Source organism: Phascolarctos cinereus, unplaced genomic scaffold (assembly GCF_003287225.1).
Source record: "Phascolarctos cinereus isolate Bilbo 61053 unplaced genomic scaffold, phaCin_HiC Scaffold_5;HRSCAF=322, whole genome shotgun sequence".
Lineage (NCBI taxonomy): Eukaryota > Metazoa > Chordata > Mammalia > Diprotodontia > Phascolarctidae > Phascolarctos > Phascolarctos cinereus.
This window is the reverse complement of record NW_027555958.1, coordinates 157,024,952-157,052,146: the sequence shown is the minus strand read 5'-3', so window position 1 is coordinate 157,052,146 and position 27,195 is coordinate 157,024,952. Positions and strand designations below refer to the sequence as shown.

The following is a 27,195-nucleotide window of genomic DNA, read 5'->3' as shown; positions in this document are numbered from 1 at the left end:
GGCTCATCACCAGAAGCTTAGCCAAAAAGTGATTCATCTTTGAGGGGCAAGAAATTCATGAACACCATCTGCTAAGCAGTGAAAGATATGATCTGCATGAATGAAGGGAACAAATCAAGGATCACTAAAGTACTATATATAGCTGTAAAAAGTACAGGAAATGCACTCAATCTGTATTATTCCTGATGACACACCCTAAAAGCAGTGTCACTGACATAAATCACTAATAGCAACTATCTTATCTTGGCTCTTTGCCTAAAGGCAGAATGCAAAATTGTGCCATCTCCTAGGAAGCGTAAGTACTTTTCTCAAAATGTAATTATATCAGAAGCTGAATCAGCCTATTCCCAAGTTACTTTAGCCTATTTAATAAAATCTTTTTTTTTTGCTGTATTTCAACATCTTTTGACACTTTAGTATAAGATTCCCACTGAGTTGCTATGTCTTCTGGTTTGCTGGGTGCCAGATAATAAAGCATTTGCTTTCCTAGTGATGTACCAGTATTTCTTCAAAACACACTTCAATACACATCAAGGATCTGATTTCAATGGTATGCTTAATTCCTCTACCAACAGAGAATCCCTCTAAATTTTAAATAGATGGATTTAATAACTTGTCCTTAAGGAGCTTTCAATTTAGAGAGACAAAGACATAAACATGCAGAAATTTAAATAAAGACATCTTAATTAATATGTTAAAGCCATAGGAAAAAAAACATTAAAATGAGTACATGATTAATTATCAATAAATTATAAAGACAATAATTATAGGCATTCAGAAGAGGAAGGAACATTTCAGGGAAGGAGCCACTCCTATCTAACTCAATCTCTTTAAGGCTTCCCTCATCTCCCTAAAGAAATTTGTAAGCAAAAAACAGACAAAAATAAAAATGAAAGATGGACAAAAGGACAAAAAAAGAATAAAAAGCATAGATATGTTTTATTTTGTACAACAAGGTTATTTATTATGGATAAGCAGATAAAGACAAGTTATAAACTTAAAGAGGAGGCAAGAAAAATAGAATGCTTATTTAATTATCAATAGGCACCTGTACAGTAAGAGATTTTAGGATTTGTCTGAAAGGAGAAGGATTGGCAAACTAAGATTCAAATGATCTTCTAGGTAAAGCATACAGCCTAAAAGGAAGAAATTATTTGGTTAACAGTGAACCAAGTATCTCACATCACTCAAGATGCCTTCTGCCACTATCTGCACCTTCACCTCTATTACACAGTTAAGAGGTGACCTTTCCTTTTCCTTGCCAAGGCAAAACCCTCTACAAGCACAAGTGATCCCATTCCATCTTACTGTGTGCAACAGATTGAGCCCTTTATCATTCTCAGTTATCTCCAATCTCTCCCAGTCTACCTCCCTCCTCAAAAAACCTCACCAGATCTAGCCATCCCCACTAGGTATTGTCCCATATCTCTCCGTTTTTTGCAGTTAAAATCCCTAATGAGGTCATCTACAACATGTGCCTTCACTTCCCTCATTCAATTAAAACTGCTCATTTCAAAATTACTAATAATCTCTTAATTGCCAAGTCTAACAGCCTTTGATCAAAACTCATCCTTCTCGACCCCTGTACTCTTTGACGCTATCGATCACCCTTCTCTCTAATCCAGGTTTCCACGACACCATTCTAAACCAGTTCTATATATTCCAACCTATCTGACCACTCTTTCTCAGTTTGCTTTGTTACAACTTCATCCAGGTCACACTTATCATGTATGTCCTTCAGGGCTCTGTCCTGGACCCTCTTCTTTTCAAAATGTCCCTCTTACTACTTTTTCTTTTTTTTTTTGGGGGGGGGGGAGTAAGACACTTGGGGTTAAGAGACTTGCCCAGAGTCACACAGCTAGTGTTATGTGTCTGAGGCCAAATTTGAACTCAGGTCCTCCTAACTCCAGGGACAGTGCTCTATCCACTGTACCACCTAACTCTCCTTCCCTCTTACTTTCAAAGGTGCAATCAGACACCTGGGGACCCAGAGACTAGAGCACTGGGGCCTGGAGTGAGGAAGACCTGAGTTCAAATTTGGCCTCAGACACATAACACTTACTAGCTGTGTGACTCTGGGCAAGTCATTTAACCTCTGTAGTTTCTTCAACTGTAAATATAGATAAAAACAGCAACTACCTCATAGTGTTGTTCTGAGAATTAAATTAGGTAATATTTGTCAAAGAGGCTTAGCACAGTGCCTGGCACTTAGGAGGAACTATATAAATGCTTATTTTCTTCTCAACCTACCCGTCACCCAGGCTCACAACCTAGGTGTTACCCTCAACTCCTCACTCTTACTCCCCATACCCAACCAACTGACAAGCCCTGTCATTTCTACCATCTTAAAATCTCTCCTATGTGTCCCCTTGTCTGCTCTGACGTTACCTTGGGTAATGGTCCTTGGATGTTGGTCCTTATCACCTCACAGCTAGATTACTGAAATAGCCTTTTAGTGGTATTCTTACATCAAGTCTCTACCCATTCCAATCCATCCTTTCTACTCCGCTGTCAAAATGATCTTCCTAAAGCCCTGATCTGACTATGTCAGCCCTACCCCTCCAACTCCTCCACTGAATAAATCCAGTGGTTCCCTATCACATCCAAGATCAAATATAAAATCCTGTTTGACTTTTAAAGCCCTTCATAATCTGGACCCTCCTACCTTTCAGGCTTCTTATACCTTACTTATCCCTACATACTCAGCAATTCAGTGATCCTGGCCACCTTGCTGGTCCTTACAGACACTGCACATCTCCTAACCCTAGGTATTTTCAGTAGCTGTCCTTCATGCTTGGAATTCTCTTCCTCCTACTTTCCACTTCTTCCTTCAAGTCCCAGATAAAATCCTATCTTCTACAAGAAGGCTTTCCCAATCCCCCTTAATGCTATCTCTCTCCTTGATTATCTCCAATTTATCCACAGTTGTTTGCATATTGTCTCCTTCATTAAATTGTGATCTCCTTGAGAGCAGGAACTATCTTTTGCTTTTCTTTGTATCCCCAGTGCTTAGCATAATGCCTGGTACATGGTAGGTACTTGATAAATGCTTACTGATTATTGACAAAGAAGAAATATGAGGAAAATTCAGAAAAGAAGTGATCTAGGATGGTCTAATAAAAGGCACTGAAGCAAATGAAGACTGTAGTCTTGGTCTAAAAGTGTAAATTAAGAGCCCTGGGAACAGGATTTTAATTTCAATAAAAGGAAAAGGTGACAGAGTTGGCAATGAAGGTAGAAGGAAAAAAAAACTACTGAGAGGTAAAGAATTCAATAAGATAGTCATAAAAATACAGTACTGACCAGGAACATATTCAAGGCTGGAGCTACAGGAAGAAAAAAGATGGTACATTTAAGGAACACCTTCTCATTTGGCCTATAATGACCTCCTAAATGGTCTTTCAGTTTCCAATCCTATCCCTCTTCAAATTCAGTCTCCATATGGCTCCCAAAATAATCTAAGACATAGTTCTGATTCCTCTACTCAAAAATCTTAAGTTGTTCCTAATGGTATACAAAATAAAATAAAAATACTTATTTTGGCCATGTTAGGCCTAACACAATCTGGCTTCCACCTACCTTCCTAGGCTTATTTTACAGTTTTTTATTCATTGTGGGGGAATTGGGGGGGGGGAGGGGTAGAACCTCACCAGGATGACAGAAAAACTCAAAATCATACCAAATTTGAATTACATAACTGGGTACATTTAGCCTGAAGAAATTTCAGGAAAGATATGAGTATCTTTCAAGTATCTGAAGGGCTATCTTGCAACTTTTTTCATTTGATTTTAAAGGGCAAAACTAGAAACAACTGGTCAAAGTGACAAAAGGGCAGATTTCAGGTCAATATAATTCAAAGCTTACTAATAATTAAAGCTCTTCGAAGGTAACATGGATTGTCTCACACGGTACTGAACTGCCTATAATTGATTTAAGCAGAAAGTAGATAACCATTTGCCAAAGATGCTGCAAAGCAGAGACGTCAAATATGCAGTCCATAATATTACCAAGTGCTGCCCAAACCAGATTAAAATGTAATTGGGAAATATTCAAGAAAATAAATAAAAATACAATAAAACATAGGTATTATTACATTTAAAAACTGAGTCAATATGTATACCACAGAGATTCTTATATACAGTTTAGTGGCTCCCTGTTTCTATTAGAGTTTGACAACACATCATTTTGGATTATATGAATACTTCAGTCTCTTTTAATTCCAAGACCATATGATTCTATATTACTCTTAATATTGAAAAATCTACAGAGGTTCCTCATTTGCCTGCCAAATAATCAATCACCTGCTCCTGGAGTTCAAGGCATGCTCCAACCCACTCTGAAAACTCAATTTTTCGCACTGCTCTTCATCATGGACTTTTATGTTTCAGTCAGAAACTGAACTATTTATTCTCTCCCCTACTTCCATCCCTCCCTCTCCTATCTCTGTGCCTTTGCTCATACTGTCCGTTATGCCTGAAATGAACACTCTCCCATCTCCATCAACTAAAAGCTATTCCTTCCTTCAAGGTTCAATTCAAGTGCCACTTCCACCATGAAGCCTACCTTGAACCTGCAAGTGAAAGTCATCTTACCCTCTTCAAGTTTCTCACAGAAATTTGTTCTAAACCCCTTCCCTATTCTGCTTTTGTCTCACTCCTCCATGTAGCATAATTATTTGGGTAAATTTGGGTCTTTTCACTCAACATAGTCTAATAATTTTGAAAGCAGTGTCCGTGATGCATTTATATGTCCAATTCCCAACACAGCCTCTTTTAGATGTCAGGCACTTAACAAATGTTTATTGTTGATGAACTAAACAAAGCTAGAACTAACCATGGACAAAAAAAAAAGATGATACCTTAGAAACAACTCTTTTCAAGTTTTCTTACTCCAAACATGATTTTAAAAAAACACTTTTCCTATAGGCCCATACAGTGCAGGAAAGAAAGCTAACTCTATCTTCAGGTTTAATTTGAGTTGGTGATGGGTCACTGAGCTCATGAAGTCTTATAAAGAGTACTCTCAAAGACTGGACAGAAAGGTATACAGTTAAAGGGTGGAAAGTTCACAGAGAACCAGGAGTTACACTGAAAATTCTCACAGCTACAATTTTTGTTCATATTGGTAGTTAACATTTCTATATTATTTCTCATGTTTTCTTGGTATGAATTACCATTTCATTAACAATTCTAGTTAAATGTTATGAATATGTTCAAATCTACTCATTCGAATAAGAAATCTGAAGCTACCCTTTTAAGCAAAATGTTGGATAAGTTTAAGTGCTTGACTGTCCTGTCTTTACTGTTCTGACTTTACTAAACATTAACATTTGATCAGTATATTATCACATTGTTAACAGATGGTATCCCAAAAAGTTAAATATGTCTTACAGAAAAGGCCCTAAAACAGATTAATCCAAAAAGTACAGCTTCCTATTGACTTGTTTGCATTTTCAAATTCTTACCTAAGCAGCTTATGACCATTTGTTGTTGCAACTTCAGCAAGACTTGTCAGAATCTTTAGGTACTGGCTTTCACTTTGCTGAGACAAATGTTCCAAAACTTGTCGCAACTGAATGTTTTAGAAATTTCAAAAATGTAAATTAACATTATAGTAATACATACAAATTCTCTGGTAATCAGTCAGTTACTTTCTTAAAAGCCAGGCTAGAAGACAGTTTTCTGAAATGAAATTTTCCACAGGTAATTTCTTTCCCAGTTTCAGAAGCTCAAGAAGTAACTTATTTATTTACCCTCTGATAATTTCTCTGCCCAGAGTCACACCATAGTGCTAATGGTAATCTCTCTGCCTATTGCCCTCACCTGTCAGAACAGGAAGAGAGCAGCACCATAGTCTGAGTAATCATGGAAAAATACAGCAACTTTATGAAATTAGCTGAATTTTAAGTTTTGCAGTTTACCAAAGCAGATAGCTACAATACAGGCAAAAATTAGTCAGTACACATCAAGCCTGACAGTAGAAACAAATATGAATACAGAAGTTGTAACTTGTAGGTATCCTGAGTAACTTATAGTTATCTTACAGAAAGGCCAAAGACACAGAGGGCACAGACCTAAAACATTATGAAATCACTGGCTGAAATCTAATTTATATTTGTTTAAAACTGGTAGCACAGTACAAGTTATTAGAAACCTGAACTTCACAGAAGTTAGGCCATGAAAGATATTTACAACATATTACATGTAAATTTAACAAAGTATATGCATTACATATGCTTTTTACAAAATTTATTGTTACCATATTTTCTCGAAGGTCTTCATTCTGTGTCATTTGAATAATTGTCTGGAAAAGCCTAGGGTGATACTGAATTAATACTTCACACGTCTCTCCATAGCCACCCTACAAAACAATATTTAAAAATAAACTTTAAAAGTGAAATTCCTTTTAAAATATATATACTTCACAAAATAAAAATGTTTAGACCTGACCTCCCATGTAAAGGAAAAAAGTGAACAGTATTAATCTCACATTCTATTATGAAGAGTATAAGGATAATAAAGAAAATCGTACCTGTACACACAAATCCAGAGGGGTAACTCCATTTTTATCTGGCAGATATTTTGCTCCTCGTAAAAGAAGAATCTGTGCTGTGTCTCTCTGGCCATGACTGTATAAAACATAGTCAATAATAAAATTTATTCTTCTGTACTTAAAGCCTTTATTTATTATGAACTACTAATGACTGATAGTCCAAAAAACCCCAGTTCTAGCTTTATTTCTTGCTCCTCAAAAGAAGCTACCACACTTTCCCAACCCGAAGCCACACCATCATTAAGACATGGAAATAGTCAATTAACACGGAAAATTTAATTTATAATCAGCTGACACTGTAGAACACTCTCTTATCCTTTCTTTATACTCTCTTCTCTCTAGGTTTCTGGAGCACCATTTTCTCCTTATTTTTCTCCTATTTGACTTCTCATTCTCCTTTGCTGAATCCTCCTCCAAGTCATGCCCTCTAACCCTACACGTCCCACAAGGCTATGTCCTGGGCCCTCTTTTCTCGCCTCCCCTCTCTTCCCTCTCCCCACAAATAAGTGACATTTGTTTCCTTGCTATTCCATAACACTCCATTTCTCAGCTCTGGTAATTTTCTGACTGTCCCTCATGACTGGAATGTTCTCCCTCATCTCTACCTCCTGGCTTCCTTCAATCCCAGACAGAATCTCATTTTTTACATGAAACCTGTCCGAATCCCTCTTAATTCTAGTGCCTTCCTTCGGTTAATTTATTTATCCTGTAGATAGCTAATTTATACATATTTGTTTACTTCTTGTCTCTCTCATTAGATTGGGAGTTCTTGGAGGGCAGGGACTGTCTTCTGCCTTTCACTGGATCTTTCCCACTTAGCTCAGTGTCTGGCACACAGTAGGCAATTAAATGCTTCCTGATTTGCCTAGGGCAACTAAGAATGTCACTTAACTGTGTTTGGAGACTTCCCACTATTCCTTGGTCGGCCTCCTCCTTCTTCCCCAGCCTCACCTTGATCCTCTTTCCCAAACCAGTGGTCTTCAAATAAAGCCTATACAATCACTTCTTGGATATGATGTAAAAGGGATTATTATTCAAGTATAAGCTGGCCTCAGGTACAAATGGCCTCTGAGGTCTCTTCCGACTCTAAGATTCTATGCTTTGCCCTTTCCATTTCCCATTTTTAATTTCCCAGGTGCCACATACTGCTTTTATTGCCTCCCCTTCAGGCCTCATAAAGTACTTTATTTTGTACCTAATATATTTAGCTTGTATTATTAATTATTTATGCATTTGCCATGTCCCTGTTATACTCTACAAAGAAGACTCTGTTCTTATCTAAACGCCATAGCTCCCCTAGTATAGTGCTAAGCATTTTAAAAATTTTTGTTGAAATGAGGTTCATTCTACTCTATAAGCCTCATCTCCATCAAACACACCTCCTAAAGAAAAATTCTATTTCTCCAAGACTCCTAAAGAAAAATTCTTAAATGAGAATAGTTTATTTTAATAGCTTATAAAACAAGCATTTTAAAAGGATGCTGTTTCTACTCGTTGGAAATGCATATTTTGGGTTTGGTTTTGATACTATGCCCCAAGCCCAAATTTGCAACTTGTTCCCTCCACACTCCTGGAATCCTTGAGAAGCCTCACTGCCCTGATTTTAAAGACACTTACCTGTCAAGACCACCATTTTACTTTTAGCCTCCCCCTACACCCAACACACTCAGCTTAGGATCAACTTCCTCCTCTATCTTCTCTACTAAGCCACTGTACCTGGCTCAGTATAAGTAACCAATTTCCCTTCATCATTTGCTTCACTTTCTGCCTTACCACTTTTATGTAAGGATCAGAAGAAAATGGAAAAGGGAATTTAGTTCCAGTCCATTTTTCTTCTAATGGAACTGAAACCAGATGATCTCTGCTGTGCCATCTGCTGGTGCAGTGCTAGCTTAGGAATGGCTATCACCATGTTTCAGAGATCTTGATAACCAGTTATTCCTACATACAGACCACAAAAATCTAAAAGTGACATTAAAAACTACTGATTTTAAGAAAAATTCAATCTCTGGGCTAGGAGTTCTTAACCTTTTTTTGCATCACAGAAAATTCTAGCAGTCTGGTGAAGCCTATGAACCCTTTTTGTGAATAATGTTTTCAAATGTATGAAATAAAATACATTGGATAACAAAGGAAACCAATTATATTCTTCTGTTATTTGAAATAAAAGAGAAGTCAGGTGACAATGCTGCTAAATTTCAAAGAACGAAGCAAAGTGCTGAGTAACATGTGTCAGACGGCCTCAATCTTCTCAGTGAAGTAGGCTATCATAGATGTTCTCGGAAATGAGAGGGAAACAATAAGGAAGAAATAGAAACGTTTTCTAACAGCAAGGAAGCCATTTATGGTTATATAACAAATTTGTTGCAGGTGAAGTTATTTCAATTTAATAACTTTTCTTCAGGAATGCTCAACAACCCTAGAGCAGAAACAGAGAAAAGAGATGGTGTAAATTTCCCAAGGATGATGAATTATAGGGTGAAAACAATGCAAGGTCAGAGAGGCAAGGCATTTGAAGATATAAACTAGCATAACAGTCAAGTGGTTAACCATGGAGACAAGGCTAGCATGGAAATGAGTGACGCAAGAGTATGGAAGATACACTGGCAGAATGCATTAAGGGACCAAAAGTCATAATAAAAGCGAAGGGTATGTTTAAGATAAAAGACGTAAAATTTCAAAGTTCTAGATCTTAGATGAAATGCAATTTTGAGAAATGGTAAATTCTAATGTGACACCATGACTGAAGTAAGATGGAAAATGAGGGTACTTTAGTTGAGAAACCTGGAAAAAAAAAATCAAGATCATAGGGTTTTTGTTTCCTTTTGTTTTGTTGGGGAAAGGGGTTGGACATCAATACACAATGAACATACACCAAATATGAATTTTGGATGGAACACGGCTTGCAGGTGAGCAGATGACAGCAACAAGGATGTAACGTAATTAGGGTTAGAACAGTTTGGAAGTGGCAGTAGGAAGCAAGGACTGCGTAGAAACAAGTAATAGCTTTTTAAGTCTGAGCATCAGATTGCGTGTAAAGGGTTTTTGGAATAAAATGATTCTAACACTCATTCTATGTGTAGATTATCCTTTCCAAGTGAAAGTAATTTAAATCTGTCAATTGAGTCACAGCACATATAAATACTGGGTTTTGGTTTTTTTTTAAGGTACCTTAGATTTATCCAGTAATTTTTTCAACTATGCTTTGTTCAATTAGTAGAACAAGAAACAAGCAAAAGCTTCTAACTAACTCTTCCTGACTGGTCTTTTGGGCTTTAAGTCTTACAAGGACTGTTTGGCTTACGAAGCTCCTTCTCTGTGTCAGAGGAGTTGCTTTGCACTAAGTAGATGTCTGTTTGGATGGTTATAGCTAGTGTCTGCTTATCAATATAATGGCTCCAACTTCAGAGGACAGATTTAAAGAGTCAATCAATGAACAGAATGGTAGAATAGAAAGCAGGCTGATTTCATAAAGGATACAAAGTGTTATGAGATGAAAGGTCAACGGGAAACAAATTGAAGTAGAAACAAAATACAACTTCTGCCACTCCACTTAATAGTGGCACTGATTACAGAATTCAGCATTAAGCAAGCAGTGTGATGGAGAAGGAAATGACAAACCACTCCAGTATCTTTGCCAAGAAAACCCCATGAACAATTGGTCCACAGGGTTATGAAGAATCGGACATGACTGAATGACTGAAGAACAGTGATAGAAGAAAAGCCAAAGTCTACAGGATAGAAACCAATTCTGAAAAGAACACTTTTTAACAGGATGACTCCAAACAGGGTCTAGGATTCTGAGAATGAAGACAACAGAACAAGCATGATGAAGCAGCCTTGTGTAATGAAAAAAGTACTGGATTTAGAATCAGAGGTGTAGGTTGGAACTGCAGCCCTGCTACACTACTTGGGGGACTCTGACCAAGTAAGTTCACCTTTCTGGGCCTTAAGCATCCTCAACTCACAAATGAAAAGGTGATGATTCCTAGATCCCTTAGAAACATTACGCTTGTGGACAGACATAAGCACATATTAATTAACAAGGTTATTATACAAGCTTTCCATATGACAGAAAATGAGCAGTAATCTGAATATTAAAAAGGTGAGTTTGGACAGTCAAGAAAAATATACAAAGTATCATATACTTCAAGAAACTTCCTTGGTTGCCAAGGAAGTAGGTGTGAGTGGGACTCCTGGGAAAAAAACAAACAAACAATAATTACATATATCTAGTAAAACATCCTTGAATTACCTCTCAATTTCAACTTATTTTCAGTCCAGTTTTATCATTTTACAACTCTATAATTTATCTGCAAATTTAACTTACTATATTTTCCACATATTGCCCTAAGAAAATATATGAGGTTTGGTGGGAATTTCAGCACCTTAGACAATGTTAAAAGGACTGACAACTGGAGCAGTTAGGTGGTGAAGTGCACAGAGCTCCGGTCTTGGAGTCACGAGGACCCGAATTCAAATCCATCGTCAGACACTTGACACTTATTAGCTGTGTGACCCTGGGCAGGTCACTTAACCGCAATAGCCTCACCAAAAAAAAGCCAAAAAAAAAAAAAGACTGACAACAAATGAAATTGTTGTTCCACTTCTATCTCCCTTCCAGAATGATGAACTTATTCTTTACGTATAATTCTAACTTCAGGTTTATTTCACAATCATTACCTCCAACAGTCTAAGGTTAACTTGTGCTATACTTAAGGGCAAGAACAAAAGCATAAGAAGGTAGTGATTCAATCACAATAACATAACAGGCTCCCAGGAATATTGCCCAATGCTCGACAATGCAATGTTTTATTTCCAAAGGACTATAAAATACCATAATATTATGTAAGATACTTTCCAAAAATCCAATCCTCTTATAATTTAGATCTGAGTTCAGAGAAACAATGTATAAAATGATCCATAACTGTGAGGGAAAAAACAAAAAAAAATAATAATTCTTAAGAATCAGAAACAGAGGCACATAGATGGCACAGTAGATAGAGCTTCAGCCTTGGAGTCAGGAGGACCTGAGTTCAAATCCAGCCTCAGACACTTGAAACTTACTAGCTGTGTGACCCTGAGCAAGTCACTTAATCCTGACTGACTCATCAAAAAAAAAAAAAAAGAATCAGAAACAAAAAGCTCTAAGCATATAAATTTCCTAAAAAGAAAATATGCCATGCTAGGTTCTGACAACTCTGTGGCCTAGAAGATACAGACAATAAATTGATTTGATCTAATCAAAGTGATTTTATAGAATTAGATTCCTATAAATTCTATGAAAAGAGAAAGTAACCCCCTCTGTTAACAGGCATAATCTCAAGTCTAATGGTTGACCAAGGAGAAAAAAATAGCATAAACAGGATCTTTCTACAACTTGGATACTCTTGGGCTTCCCAACCATAATTAGTCATTTTTAGTAAGATCAAAAAAGAACTTCCTTGAGACAGTTGGATAAAAGTTAGACCAGAATTAGACAAGAATGTTAAGCCCCGCCCCCCCCAAAAGTAAGAGAGTAAGAGACTGACTATGATGGAAATGATATATGAGTGATAATCTAAAAGGCAATGGAAAGATGGTGGGTACTGGTAAGTTACAGTATGTTATCAATAACTTGCTTGGGAGACATGGCATAAAAGAAGAACATGTATGTGTCAGAGGTGTGTCCGTCAGGTGGTGAAAGCAAGGAATAATAGATAGACAGCCAAAGCAGTGCACTAGCAGCCACAAAATACTTAGAAGACTCAGGAAAGGTCTCCAATGCACCTTCCCTGGAGAACTTAAGGAAAAACACAAGCAAAAATCAAACAGGATAGATGAAAGGGTCTTGGAAAAATTGTGATCTACAAAGACATAGGAAATACCCACCCTGAGCCATTCGAATATGGATCAGACCCCGTAGCTCAGTCTACATGGAAGAAAAGTATTAGGGAAATGACACTAAAGCTGATAGTTCCCTGAACAGGACTATCTGATTGCTGTCCAGAGTGACATTGTCCTGCTTCTACTAGTCATTTCTCACTATCACACTATGTTTCTAACTTTCAGAAGGCAAAAACATAGAGAATATCTGGTTCAACTCTCCTTCGTTTTACAGAGGTAAATAAGAAATGAAGCCTAAGGAAACAGGAGCAGCAGGCCAAATAACTTGCCCAAGTTCACATTAGACAGATAACAGCAAAGCCAGGGCTAGAACTCACGTTTTCTGATTCCCAATTCAATGTTCTTTCTTCTGTAACATATTTTTTACTTAGTTATACGCATGGAAAGAAGAAAACATTTTACATTTCAACACAGAATGTAAGATAAATTAGATTATCGCTGCAGTGATCATTAGTAGTTGTAAAATGTCTACAGAAGCAATCTATGAGAAAAATAGGTGTTTTCAGATTATTACAAGTAATTATTTAATTTACCAAAAAATGCTGTGGGGTAGAACAAAAAAACTGTAAAGAGAAAACTGATTCCCAGAAAATGTAGATGACTTAATTAAGGTATTTTGCAAAGATAAGAGGAATAAGAAGGTAAAGTTCTCTTTCAGTCAAGCCAGCTAGTCATAAAACCATGTTGTCTCTTAAAAGGTATATACTGCACAAAAAGTACACAGTACTTAATATGAAACAAAATTTGATTTGAAGTTTTAAGTCCCATGTTTTTTCTTACTGTCATATATTGTTTTTGAAAATTATTTTAAAAAATAAAATGCCATACCTGCAAGCAAAATACAGTGGGGTAGCTCCAGACACATTTGGCCTATTGATATCAGCACCACTGTCTAGTAAGCACTGCACTGTCTGAGGGGGGAAAAAATAGAGTCAAAATAAAGCTAGAGAACAAAAGAAAGCATACCATCTTCAATTTATATAATGAACTGCAATACATAAAAGATCTTATTCACATTCAAAAAATTCCTAAAATTTAAGGGTTTTTTACATATTTTTTTAAAAGCCATCTTTAGAATTTCTCATATTCAACAGTAATCTACCAAAGCCTCACTATAAAATAATTCACTCTAGTGAAGAATTCTATATTAGCTAAGTCTGTCTCAGTCCATATATGACGACATTTACTGCAGAAGGCATGCATATAACATGATCCTAAAAGCATGGATTCCCTAAGGATCCCAGGACAGGAAGAGACCTCAGAGACCATCTAGACCAGGGCTTCTTAAACTTTTTCCACTCGCAACCCCTTGAGCGCTTCTTGAACTGTGGGTCCAGACCCCACACAGGGTCATGACCCACAGTTTAAAAAATTCTAGACAAACTCGTACTTACAGAAAAATGCCTTCTGTGACATCCCCCAACAAATGGTCATCCAGCCTTTAATTGAAGGCTTCTAGTGAGAAAAGGAATGAGCTCAAAGTATTTATCAAGCACCTACTATGAGCCAAGCACTGTTCTAGGCACTGAGCAAAGCAACCCATTTCACTTTTGTATAGTTCTGATTATTAGGAATCTTTGCCTTATATCAAGTTTCAGATTTCACTCTTTTTCTCCAAAGTGAACACTGTTCAACTAATCCAGCTGTAGCATAATCCTGAGACACTTCATTATTCCCCTCACCATCATCTGGATCCTCTCCAGCTTATCAATGTCCTTCCTAAATGTGGCACCCAGAAACTGAATACTCCTGATGTGGTCTGATCAAGGCAGAGGAAAGTAGGACTCCTGGGTGTGATATGAGACTTCTCTTAAAGTAGCCTAAGAAGACCACATTAGCTTTTCTGGTGGGCATATTAGTATTGATCAAACTAAGTCTGTAAAATCTATTAAAACCCTCAGAACTTTTCCCACAGAAATTTCTATTTTTCTACATCTCACTGAAATATTGATTTACAACTGATAACATGACTTTAAATGTATGACTTTATACTTATTCCCTTCGTATTTTATCTTGGAGTTGGCACAACCTTCTAGCTTCGTCAAAGTCTGCTTGGATCCTGACTATGTCATACAAACTTTAGCTATGATAACAATAATAAAGATAATAACAAAAATAGTTAGCATTTACATACCACTCTAAAATTTTCTAAGATTTACATGTTAACAAACTTGATCCTTGCTACTACTCCATGAAGCAGCTATACTCTTTACTTCCTGCCATTTGAAAATTTCAGAAGCACATCACTTATAAACTTATCCAAGCTAATGACAGATGCTTATCAAGTAGGGAAAGGTAAAACAACTTGTGACACATGAATATAACATTATTACCATAGTGTATAAAATGATGAATATAATGAATTAAAAGAAACATGGAAATACCTGTAAGAACTGATGCACCAAGGAAGAAATATACATAATGACTTTAACAATGTAAATGGAAAAAAACAAAATAAATCAATAAAAGTTAATGTTGTACAATTTTAATAACCAAACTAAGCCCTAGAAAGCGCTGAGAAAATGCAACTCACCCCTTCATTACAGTGGCAGATTACAGATATAGAATACTGAATACACTGTCAAACAATGTCAGTGAATTAATAAGTTTTGCTGACCTGCTTTTTTTTTTCTTTTTAAAGTTTTGTTACAAGAGATGGCCTGTTGGGTAGGAAAATAGGGAGTAGAAAGGATAAATTCAGAAATAAATGTAATGTAAAAATAAAAACCATGAAGAAAGTAAGTTTAAAATTTTTAATATACATTGACTAGCAGATAGCCAAAAACAAATCCCTGATCTGTTCCACAAAACCGCCTGTCAAACTGACACAAAGAAATGACTAACCTTAGAGTACAGTCATCCAAGCACTTCTGAACCCACCTAACCATACTCTAGTCTAGTCCACATGTCTCCATCTCATCTATAAGAATAGCAAAGACTGTCACATGCTTTGCTGGAATCTAAGCAAACTGTCTACAAGAGAAGTCCCCTATCTAGTTAAACTCTGCCAACAAAGGAAATTAGATTAGATTGCCAAAGAGACATCCTTGGTGAAACTATGCTTCTCATTTCCAAACATCACTTCTTAAATATTTTCTAATTGTTTCTTTAGTAATACATACTAAAACTCTGCCAAAATCAAAGTTGAATTGTTTATAGACTACATTCCAGCACTTCTTCAGTTCTCCATGATCTTTGAAAAATCACTTCAGCAATCATATCCACTAGTTCGTTCAAAACCCTGAGATATAGTTCTTCTGGGTCTAGTGACCTGAATTCATCACAGACAGCTAACTATTCTTTCACTAGCTCTTTACTCATCTTAGAACTGAAGGATATGGTATTCTATTTACCTGTAGGCGTTATTTCGCTGACTTATCCAAATACTGATGGATATGATCCTGACAACCTAATTTTGACTTAAAAAATAGCGAGCACCTATGTATTACTGTAGAAAATAGAAAAATAATTAGTTTATTTCCTTGCTTCCTCAAAATACTTTTGGAAATAGAAAGTAATTGGAACCTGGTTGTTTCTAAAATTGGTTGTTCCTAAAATTTAAGCGTTCACATCAATTTGATTTGAGAAGATTAAACCATATTTTGGCTTTATTAACATTTCTTAACCTATGTAAATCACAACAATATGGGTGAAAAATGTCCATTTTACAAATTAGCATGCAGTTGGATGACCAATTTATTAAGTCATTAGGTAAGATATCATATGTACCTCAGCACATATATCTAGGATATAAGCACTGCAAATGGAAATGAGTTAGGACAGAATTGTACTGGAAGAAGAGAGGTGACTAAATTATATTTGGGGACACATTCAGTGCTTTTCAAAATCGGCATCCTGATGCAAAATCCCAATTTTTTTAGAACACTAATTTTCCTGAGTAATGGTGGTAAGCCTTAGAATATTACATTCTTGGAATAATCAGATTTGGGAGAGAGCCAAAGGGTTCATTTTTTAGAGGGATATTGGCAAATTCATTCTCCTACTAAAATCCTATTCCAAAATTTGGGGCATGGAAGTGATGCTCAAAGGCTACAACAATGAAGGATGAAGTAGCATTTAAAAACTTCAAATCACATTATAATGCAGTTAACATCAAAACTCTCTGGGTCTGGTCAAAAATAGCTAAGTAAATCAGTCGATCAGAACAGACAAGGAAAAAATCAGAAGTATAAACAAAACATATATCACCTTGATAATTCATTATTTGACAAAAATTCTGGGAAAATTATAAAGTAGTCTAGCAGATGTTTAGACCTTCATCTTATAGTATATGCCAAAATAAACTCAAAACTTTCTGTTTCCAAAAGTATTTTGATTACTACTACTATTTTTCTTTTGAGCATTTTGAGGAAGCAAGGAAATAAAACTAATTATTTTTCTATTTTCTACAGTAATACATAGGTGCTCACAATTTTTTAAGTCAAAATTAAGTCATCAGGATCATATGCCTGAATATTGAAGGTCATATAAAATAATCAGAAATTAACAAGATTGGGTAACTTTCACAACTATCACTAAGAGTTAAATTCTAAAGAAACTGAGGTGAATGACCACAAAAGTTAAAATAAAAAATTTTCAATTATATGAATATGAATGCTTTTGCATGAACAGAATTAATGCAACTAGGATAAGAAGGGAAGTGGCCAATTGGGGGAAAAATATTTTTATCAAATATCTCCAAGGGTATGATAACTCAAAATATATAAACTAACGAAACATTTAAGACCAAAACCCATCCCCTCGACAGATAAGTGGTAAAGGGTATGAATAGTTCTCAAAAGAAGAATCTCAAACCATATGAAAAAATTCTTCAAAGCAACTAATAAGAGAGATGCAAATCAAAACTCTTTAAGTATCACCTCACACCAGTAAATTGGCAAAAAACAAAAGATGGGAATAATTAATGATGCCAAGGTTGTAGAAAGATGGGTACCCTGATGCACTACTGATATAGCTGTGAATTAGTAAAACCATTTTGCAAAGCAATTTGGAGTTATACTAAGAAAACGAATAAAACATCCATGTGTACCCATTAATCCAGATACTCCTTCTAGGCTCAAAAAAGGTAAATGACAAAAAAAAAAAAGGCCCACATGCATCAAAATATTTAGCAAAGAACTAGAAAGAAAACAGATGTCCAATGATGGTAACACAAATTAAATTATAATACGTGAATATAATGGAATATGAGAAATGATAACTTCTATGAACTATAAAGTGAAGTAAGCAAAAAATCAGAAAAACAACAAATATGACTATAACAATGTAAACAGAAAAAAATATCAAAACTTAATATCATGAAATTAAAGGCAGGGGAACTCTGAACGTGAACAATGGCAACATCAAGACTTTTTTAATGTGCTGTTTAGTTTTTGTGAACTGGTTTTTTTTTTCATTTTTCTCCTTCTAAAAGATGGCTCTCAAAGAATTGGAAATTGAGAGGATGCCCATCAATTGGGGAATGGCTGAGCAAGTTGTGGTATATGAATGTAATGGAATACTATTGTGCTATAAGAAATGATGAACAGGCTGACTTCAGAAAAACCTGGAAAGACTTTTATGGTCTGATGCTGAGTGAAGTGAGCAGAACCAAGAGGACTTTGTATACAATAACAGCCACATTATGCAATGACTAAGAATGTTAAACTGAATCCTTCTTAGCATTACGAGGCTCTAAGACATCTCCAGAGGCCTCAGGATGGAAAAGGCTGTCCACATCCAAAGAAAGAACTATGGAAGTCAAATCACTACACTTATTTTTACCTTCTGTTGAGTTTTGTTTCATCTTTCTGATGGTTCCTCCTATTGGTTTTAATTTTTACTTACAACTTCACTAATGTGAACATATGTTTAATGGGTATGTAAATGTAAAGCCTATGTCAGATTGTGTGCCGTCTTGGGGAGGGTGAGGGGGAGAAAAAGGGAGAAAAATTTTCAATTCAAAAGCATATGGAAAAAAAATTTTTTTTAAATACTTAAAATAAAAATGAAGTACTTGGGCAAAAAATAAATAAATAAAAATAAAAGATGGCTCTCAGAGAGTTGGGAAATGCAGTGTAAAATATATTAATGGGGCAGCTAGGTGGTATAATGGATAAAGCACTGGCTCTGGAGTTGAACACATGATTCTCACCAGCAGTGGACCCTGGGCAAGTCATTTAACCCCGACTGCCTAGCCCCCCAAAGAAAAAATATTAATCTTTTATTTTTTTTAGAAAAAGGCTACACCAAGAGAGAACCAGCTCTGGCATGCCCATTCTGATAGAAAAGTTTTGACCATGACCCAAGGAGGGCCCATACATAGGTCTACTGTCCAAAGGGCAATCTGGTTAAGTTTGCTGAACATCACCAGAATACTGGCCACCAAGTGACTAATTTTCTTACCAACGTTAACTCACAAAGTTTATCTAAGGCACAAAGGAGAGTTACAATTCGTATCATGGAAAGAATATCAACACCAATGAAATAACAGATCTCTGTAAAAACAAGATAAGATTTTTTTAAACATGTCTCACGTGTGGAATGGCTAAATAAATAGGGTTTCTCTGAATTTAATGGATGTTATTGTGCTGTAAGAAACAACAAATATAAAGAATTCAAAATAATATGTGTCAAGATACATGAACTGAGCAAACAAGGAAAACAATACACCCAGATTGCAACGTAAAGGGAAAGATTCTGATAGTGATGATGGTCTAAACATGCACAATAAGACATATTTTTGGACACGACCAACATGGGAGTTTGTTTTGCTTGACAATGCAACAACAAGTTTTGTTGGTTCTTTTTTCTGAGGGAGGTGGAGGGAGAAGATATAAAAACAGGAGAGAAAAATACTTGTTTAACTAAAAAAAATTTTTTTAGTAAATTTTAAAAAGCAATGAAGGGAAGAGGGGGAGAGAATAAATTTAAGCACCTACTACATGCCAAGCATTGTGCTAAGCATTTCACAAATATTACTTCATTTGACCCTCACAACAATCCTGGGAGGTAGATGATATATGATTCCCATTTTACAGCTGTGGAAGGTGAGGCAAACAGGTTAAATCCCATTTTACAGCTGTGGAAGGTGAGGCAAACAGGTTAAATGACTTGTCCAGGATCACGCAACTGGTAAGATATACAGCAGTGGTTATTGGTCTCAGTATGGCAAACATTTGAAGACTACTTCAAGCCCACAATGAAACAGGATCAGTCAGAAACAACAACAACAACAAAACAATTCCAAGAACTGACAAACCACTAATGGAAAAAAGCCTAACTAATCCTCATGTGTCTTTTGCTTACTGTCCCTTTCCCCTTTAGAGGCATTCACTCTTTCTTCGTGGCTCATCTTCTCTCCACCACCTCCACGTGGGTAAATTAGAGTTTCCCAGGAAGAGGGTAGCCACTAAAACTCAAACTCTCAGGATGCTCTAAGTAAAGCTTGCAACTGACTATTATTACTAACACTGTAGCTCACGAGCCCTCACTGGTGTAAGAGATCTCTTTTTAGGAGGTTCTGCAATGTTCCGGGATTTGGTCTAACCGGCACTATCATCCATCAAAAAAAAGAGCCTAGAAGATCTCACCATCCAGAGAAAATTCCACGTTCAACCTGGACTATGAAACGGTTCTCCCCTCTGACAGTTACGCAAACATCTTTGGCAATGCTATGCCTTTCCTGGCTTTAACACTCCCCTGGCATCAGGAGTTTAACAAGTTTCTCCGTTATATTTTTCCAAAAGTACTGAGTAATTCTGACATGGATACAGATATCATATGAATAGAAAACATCCATTAAGGTCTTCTGCTCTACTGAATCAAAGGATTCTTTTTTCTTTTTTTAATCAACAATAAGTACAGGGTAATCTTGTATTCTCTACATCTTTCACCCAGCTGTATGCAGTAAATATGTGGTCTCGGTGGAACATTACTTGGAAAAGCCTGTCCATTCCCTATTAATATTCTCATAAAGAATGTCCTCAATATATGTGCATAGATGATATGCATAAAAATTTCATATAGATGGTAAAGCACAAATATAAAAATTTCATAGATGGTAAAACAGGCATATATATATACACACACAATCATCAATAATTTCTCAGCCACTTTTTTAAGTCAAGATTTTTTCCAGACCTCTGATGTCTCCCCCTACATTTGATAACCTGTGAATAAATCCCTCAAAACACTCACAATTGTGTCACCTCCAAAATGATCCCTTTTTAAACCTGGTCTAATCCAGCTGCTTTTCCTGTCTTTATTGTTTAGTAGCATTTCTACCATCTGTATAACCATATTTGGAACTGTAATGTTAAAGTCCAATTGCAATAGCTCTGCTGTCCTTGATAGTGAAGTTTTTTATAAAAATCTTTGGCAATCTTTTCCACGTTCGTTCTGTTGTTCTTCTATTTTTACCCTTAAATACTCTCAAGATTACTTTGCTTACTGTTGAGCTTCACTCCAGGCTTCCTTGAAAGTTTTTATCATCCACTGTCTGTCTACTTTATGAGGCAATTCTGCTCACAATTTTCCATTATTCTCTCCCATAACATTTAACCAATAAGTTTATGTTCTAAACCAGTGTTGCCTTTGGCCACCATCTCTCTCCCCTGTTTGGAAACTAAGCGTTTGATATTTAACACACTTTTTAGGATCTTAATCTCCTTGTTATGGCAAATGATTCTATCAAGTAACCTTCTATATTAAATTATTATAGCCTGGATGTATCTGTCTATATCCTTTCTTCAAACCATATATCATTTTTCATCACAAAAATTATAGGCATAAGTCAAGATCATGTTTCAATTGCACGTCTTATCTTTTATCTTTTCCTTTCTTAAAAGTTTTGTACCAATTACGATTTTTGCTCTAACAAGTTGGTGGTCAGACTACATATACACAGCTAATTCAAAATTCAACCAACAAGCAATCATTAAGTGTCTAAGCACCAAAATGAAAGTCTCTGCCCTCAAAAAGATTGCATTATATGAATTAAATATAAGGTCATTGTTGGGAAGGGAAACACAAGAAGTTAGGGAATCAGGAAAAGACTCACGTAGAAAGTAACTTCAGAAGAACTTTTAAGAAAACTAGAGATTCTTAGAATTAGAAGTGAAGAATGAGTACTTTTCAGGCATGGTGGATGGCCTATTCAATGAGACCAATTTTACAAAGTTTAACATGACAAAACAAAGTTTCATTCAATAAGGGGATTTTGTATATTGTATCTTTTTTCTAAAAATGATTGTTTTCTATGATGTTTAACACAGTGATAAATAGGTCCAAAAATTATGTCTTTCATTAGAATGTACTCTTTATTCTGTAAGCTTTTGCCTTCTTCTCAAATTGATAGACAAAAGTAGACTAAAGTATTCAAAGATCAGAAGCATAAAGATGCATTTATAACAAAAAATTTAACACTGAAAAAGATGAATTAATAAATTTGTAATTAGCACCTAAAAAAACATAATTTTGAATTTAATACATCAAACATAATCTTATATATAAACTGATACATATGTGCATACATATATAAAAACACATTTTATGTTCAAAGATGGAAAAGATTAAATTATTAAAGGGCATTAAAAATTAAGTATTAAATAATTTGGTTTTTAATAAAAAAATTTTCCCAGTTTCAAAATTATCAGAAATTTTTTAACTGTTTCAGGGTCCTCCAAATAGCACGTAGGGCTCCTCATTCTGCTCAACATATCTTCCTTTCTATAATCTTAAAAAATAGGTAACTGGTAAAGAGGGATCTGAGGAGAAAAAAGAAAGAAGGTATCCCATCTGGATTCCAGGATTTGCCTTGGAAGATACAACCAGCTATAAGCATCAACAGGGCTTCATGTCTTTTTAGCAAGCTTTTGTAAAATAGTAAGGATCTCATGTGCTCTTGGGTCAATCTCCAGACATTTAATTGAAGCCAGTGGCTAGCCAAGAAGCAAAACACCCGATGACAAGCTTACACACACATCCAAATTCAAAGTGACAAAACTAAAAAAAGTTAATGGTCAATATTAAAAAACAATAAAGGATCAAATGTAGAATAAACTCCTTTCAGCAAATGATTACAAAAAATCCAAAAAGAAAAATGCATTATTTCAATTCAACCAAGTTTTTATTGAGTGCCTACTACATATAAGGCATTATTTCAGGCACTGAAGGATATACAAAGTTAAATAAAATGAAGTTCCTGCCCACCCTGGAACTTACAGTCTAATAACTTCAGCAAAATATTAAATGACATAATGATGTAAAGCTTCTAAGAGCATGCTTTGCACATTCTCTAAAAGCAACCTGCAATATAACTTCAATTGGCTAGAAGACCAACTACCTAAAACTAATGTGTATTTCTTTAATTATCCAGCAAATAACAGCAGTATTCACTTGTCCTAGTAATAAATTAGAGTAATTGGAAAAACTACCATCACCACAGAACAGCCAATACAGAACTCTAAGTTCAGAAAAACTCAACTTTCTCTAAACCTAAAAATAAATTCTGAAATATGTTAATTAAACCTACCTTTATGCCTCAAGGCTGAATCCAAGCAATGCTTTGGGAAAAGCATTCAAATAAGTGTACATGACTGCCCTGTAAGTCTCTGGATGAAAAGTTTGGAGGATGGTTATGGATACCAATATAGCTGACTGAATGTAGTAGGAATAACCTTATTGTTCCTTAACAAGCCTGCAATTTCAATGAGAAACGCAGTCAGTAATAATTCTCTTGAAAATAACAATCTATAATGCCACTGTCAAATTAACAATTGTTTTTAAGTTTTATGAGCTTAAATCTCCTCTAACGATTCCAACTGCCTTTTTATATTAAATCTGTGAAGCTTCAAACTAAGATATATAAATTTAAGATATCAAATTGCTCAGGTGTAAGCTATTTTCTTTAAATTTAACGTTGAATTAATTTCTAGTTAAATGTACTCACAGTATTTAAGTTTTGGTTAGATCATTTAACCATATGATACTCTAAGTTTATGGCTCCATAAATTGTCCCACAAGCTAAGAAAGCATTCATATGCAACAACAATTCATGTCTTTTAGGACAACTGATGACAACAGGAATAAAAACTATAAAAAGTTAATTTCAAATCTGGCATTTTGGATAGCTAGGTAAAATCCAATCTGCTGACTAAATTGCTACAGCGTGTCAAAATCCAATCATCACACAGGGTCTGCACATTGCTCTATATCCTTCTGTTGCTGGAAAAGTAACGTTCCATAGCAACAAGAACTATATTCTCAGATACATGTACTGCTTTTTCCCCCCTCAGAGTTCAGAGCACTTTCATTAACTACCTCACTAAGATTCTGCACATATCATAAGGGTAAATTTGGAATATAGAAAGATAGGTTGTTATCTCAAGTATAAATATTTAGCCAATGAATGAACCAAGCCTGACCTCTATGGTCCCTTCCAGGTCAAGAGGAACCAAGGTTTTCAATGTTCTCCCTTGATATGTCCTAAAGCTGTATTACAATTCTGGTGACGCAAAGCAAAACGCATAGCTCAAATAAGAGCTGCTAGTTAATATCATCAATGAAAACAGAAGACCAGAAATTATGGTCACATTATACACATTACTTTTTCTTGCCTAGGCCTATGTATCATTGGTACAGGGAAATCCTTCCACATAACAGAAAAGTAAGTATCACATAATTTTTCAACTTTAAAAGTTGTTGTAGTATCTAGAAGCAAAGTGTTTAACCCAGACTCAAAAAGCCCATATATGTCAGAGAGGCAAGACTTGGACCCAGTTCTTTTTTTCTTTTTTTTTTTGGTGAGGCAATTGGGGTTAAGTGACTTGCCCAGAGACACACAGCTAGTGAGTGTTATGTGTTTAAGGCTGAATTTGAACTCAGGTCCTCCTGATTCCAGGGCCAGTGCTCTATTCACTGCGCCACCTAGCTGCCCTCCAGTTCTTGAGACTGGTTTTCTATCCACTGTCACCACACTGACTGCCTCTCAAGAAGAAAAAGACAACCTTCAAAATCCTAAAACACTATGTACATTTACACAACAGTACAGAATCAGTAAACAAAATTTGAATGTCCATGTTGCATAGCTTGGGATCAACAGCAGCAAAGAAGTAAAATGAGTTTTTCATCTTGGTTACCTTTGGAAGAATAGACACATGCTCTGCAAACTGGATTTAAATTTAACCCTTTATGTAAATTCATAATAATTATTAAATTAACCAATTAAGCATCCTCATCATCAAAGCAACAATGTTACAGCAGTAAGGAATGCTACAGAGCTGCCTGATACTTGGAAATGGTGTTTCCTCTCTCTCTCTCTCTCTCTCTCATGGCCATCTACTCAGACTTTCTCTCCTTATGTGTTCCTGAAATCCAACCTATACTGAGGTTAAAAGTAAAACTTTACAGAAGACTTCTGTCTCTTGCCTTTCTATATTAATTTTTTGAAGCTTAAAATTTTATTTCCCCCTGAAGATTTTTACATTTGGTTTTATAAAATATCAAGCTTCTTAAATTTTAATAAAAATTCTGAATATACAAAACTGTTAAACATGTCCTGCTATACATAAGCTCTTTCAGTCATTTTTCAATCACGTCTCATTCTTCATGAGCCCATTTGGGGTTTTCTTGGCAAAGATACTGGAGTAGTTTACCATTTCCCTTCTCCAGCTCATTTTATAGATGAGGAAACTGAGGCAATAGGGTTAAGTAACTTGCCCAGGGTCATATAGCTAGCAAGTTTCTGAGGCCAGATTAAAACTCAGGGAGATGAGTCTTCCTGACTCCAGGGCTAGCACTCTACACACTGTGCCACCTATTTACCCTACCATTTCCTTAATGATATAATCAAGGTAACTAACTCCCTTGATTAAGAAGGACAGAGAAGGTCACATCCAATCCTAGTAAACTAGTATCAAAGACTTTCTCATTCCATATCTGCCTAAATCACTAATATACAATAAAGCCTTTTAGAGCACCTCATTAGTAAATTAAGAAATGATTTGGGACACTCCCTACCCTCGAAAAGCTTATCAAACCCCCAATAGATAGTTCAGTGCAGCTCAATACAAGATTCCTATCCAACAAGATTCTACTATCTTCTATTCTAATCGATATCAACTACTGTAACACGTTTCCTATCTAAACTTTATGGAAGTAGAGAGAGCATAAGGCTGTTAAACAACTGTGATGATTTTTTTTTTCATTATGGTTAACTATCTCATGTGATAAAGCTACAGCTAAAAGGCTTGGGATACTGTCAAACAGGGATCACATCCAAAACTATAATAATTTTTCAAAAGAATTCCTGAAAGTCATCCATAATTATGCTTTTTGAAAACACTGAAGAATGGGATCAGATATATCAGAATATTTCTGGTGTAAGCTTTAAAAAAAAAAGCGCTTTCACAACCTTAAAGATGGTAACCTTTGAAGAAACAATAGCTATTTACTATTCCTTAAAGATGCTAAACTAATTTAATTTCTAGACATTAAAAGGGATAAAATCTAAGTAGACATTAGGACCCAAAGAAATCTTTTTTTCCACTTAACGAACATATAAGGACATCAGAAGAGCAACTTTTTCCTCCCAAACTCAAAGAGTCCTGATACTACATCTCACACACCATATCCTCAATTTCTTGAAATGCCTCATCAGAGACAACCTTGGATTCCTGAAGGCTAGGCTATCAAAGCACAAATTCCAGTATGTCCTATCAACCTAAGAAAGTTTCTAATATGGGCCTGCTGACAGACTGTATCTTCCAAGTACTGGCTTAGCTAAGCTTAGAAATGCTCGTCACCAGAACGTTGACTATCAAATGATACATTTTTTTCAGCCATAGAATTCACAGAAAACATCTAAAGGGATTATAATCTGCATGAAGTTACTTACATAAAATACTAAAGTATTAAAAAAGCATTATATTCCTTCTCCTTCCACCAAAACAAATCGGCAATCTAGTCATTAGTAGAAAATACTTTAAAAGCAAGATCTTTCCAGACAAGGTTCACAAATATTCCTAATGAAAACCTTTTCATAAATTCAAAGTTCTCAAATTTTTACAAAATACATGCAATTTCAACTAAATTTAACCTACTGTCTTATGACCATTCTGGCATGCAACATGCAATGCTGTCTGTCCCATTGCATCTTCAACATCCACATTACTGACATGCTGCACAAGATCATGAAGTAGCTCTGTTCTTCCATTTACAGCCAACCAGTGGATCTGTAGAATAATTTGCGCCAGTTAGTACTTTTACAAAAAATTTTTACGTTCGAACATTAAAATAAGCTAATTTTTCAATTGCAAATCTAGCATACAAACTAGTAACACTTTAGGCCTATATGCTTTTTCTTAGTTTTTTAACAATTAAAATTTCCAATAAAATTTGGGCAACCCCAAAGTTATGTTTCAGAATTAATCTTTCCACCATACAAAATGACAGGGCAAATACAAAATAGCTTCCTTCTCAGATGCCCTGGGGCTTTCAAATATGCAATTATATTTTCCAAAAGACAGTTATGAATTAGAGAAGTGCTAACTTTCTGCCCACGTCCAAACCTTGGTACTAGATACTCTCAATATAATACATTCATCCTCCCCTCAATGCCCTTCATTGCCCAACCTTCCCCCAACCAGAAAAAAAAAAAAGAAAAAAATTCAAGCAATATATTAACAGGAAAGTAACATAAATAAGTATAAAAATAGCTTCTATTAGAACAAGAGGGTTTCACAGCTGAAGCTGCTA

General features: G+C 35.6%; 1 protein-coding gene across 4 annotated transcripts in view; it reads right to left on the bottom strand.

The window, feature by feature from the left end:
* HACE1 (HECT domain and ankyrin repeat containing E3 ubiquitin protein ligase 1) overlaps positions 1-27,195 on the bottom strand; it is a 90,666-nt gene that overhangs the window by 47,585 nt on the left and 15,886 nt on the right. For 3 of the 4 annotated variants that reach the window (XR_013486971.1, XM_020998312.2, XM_020998314.2), the window contains exons 6-10: positions 26,541-26,672; positions 13,267-13,349; positions 6,532-6,628; positions 6,259-6,360; positions 5,465-5,571 (exon numbers count right to left, since the gene is read on the bottom strand). Coding sequence is in view for 3 of the 4 variants with exons in the window: in XM_020998312.2 (XP_020853971.1) it covers positions 5,465-5,571; positions 6,259-6,360; positions 6,532-6,628; positions 13,267-13,349; positions 26,541-26,672 (521 nt within the window). In the remaining variant the exon portion in view is untranslated. The remainder of the gene's footprint in view (positions 1-5,464; positions 5,572-6,258; positions 6,361-6,531; positions 6,629-13,266; positions 13,350-26,540; positions 26,673-27,195) is intronic. The other variant, XM_078155223.1, reaches the window with a different exon arrangement.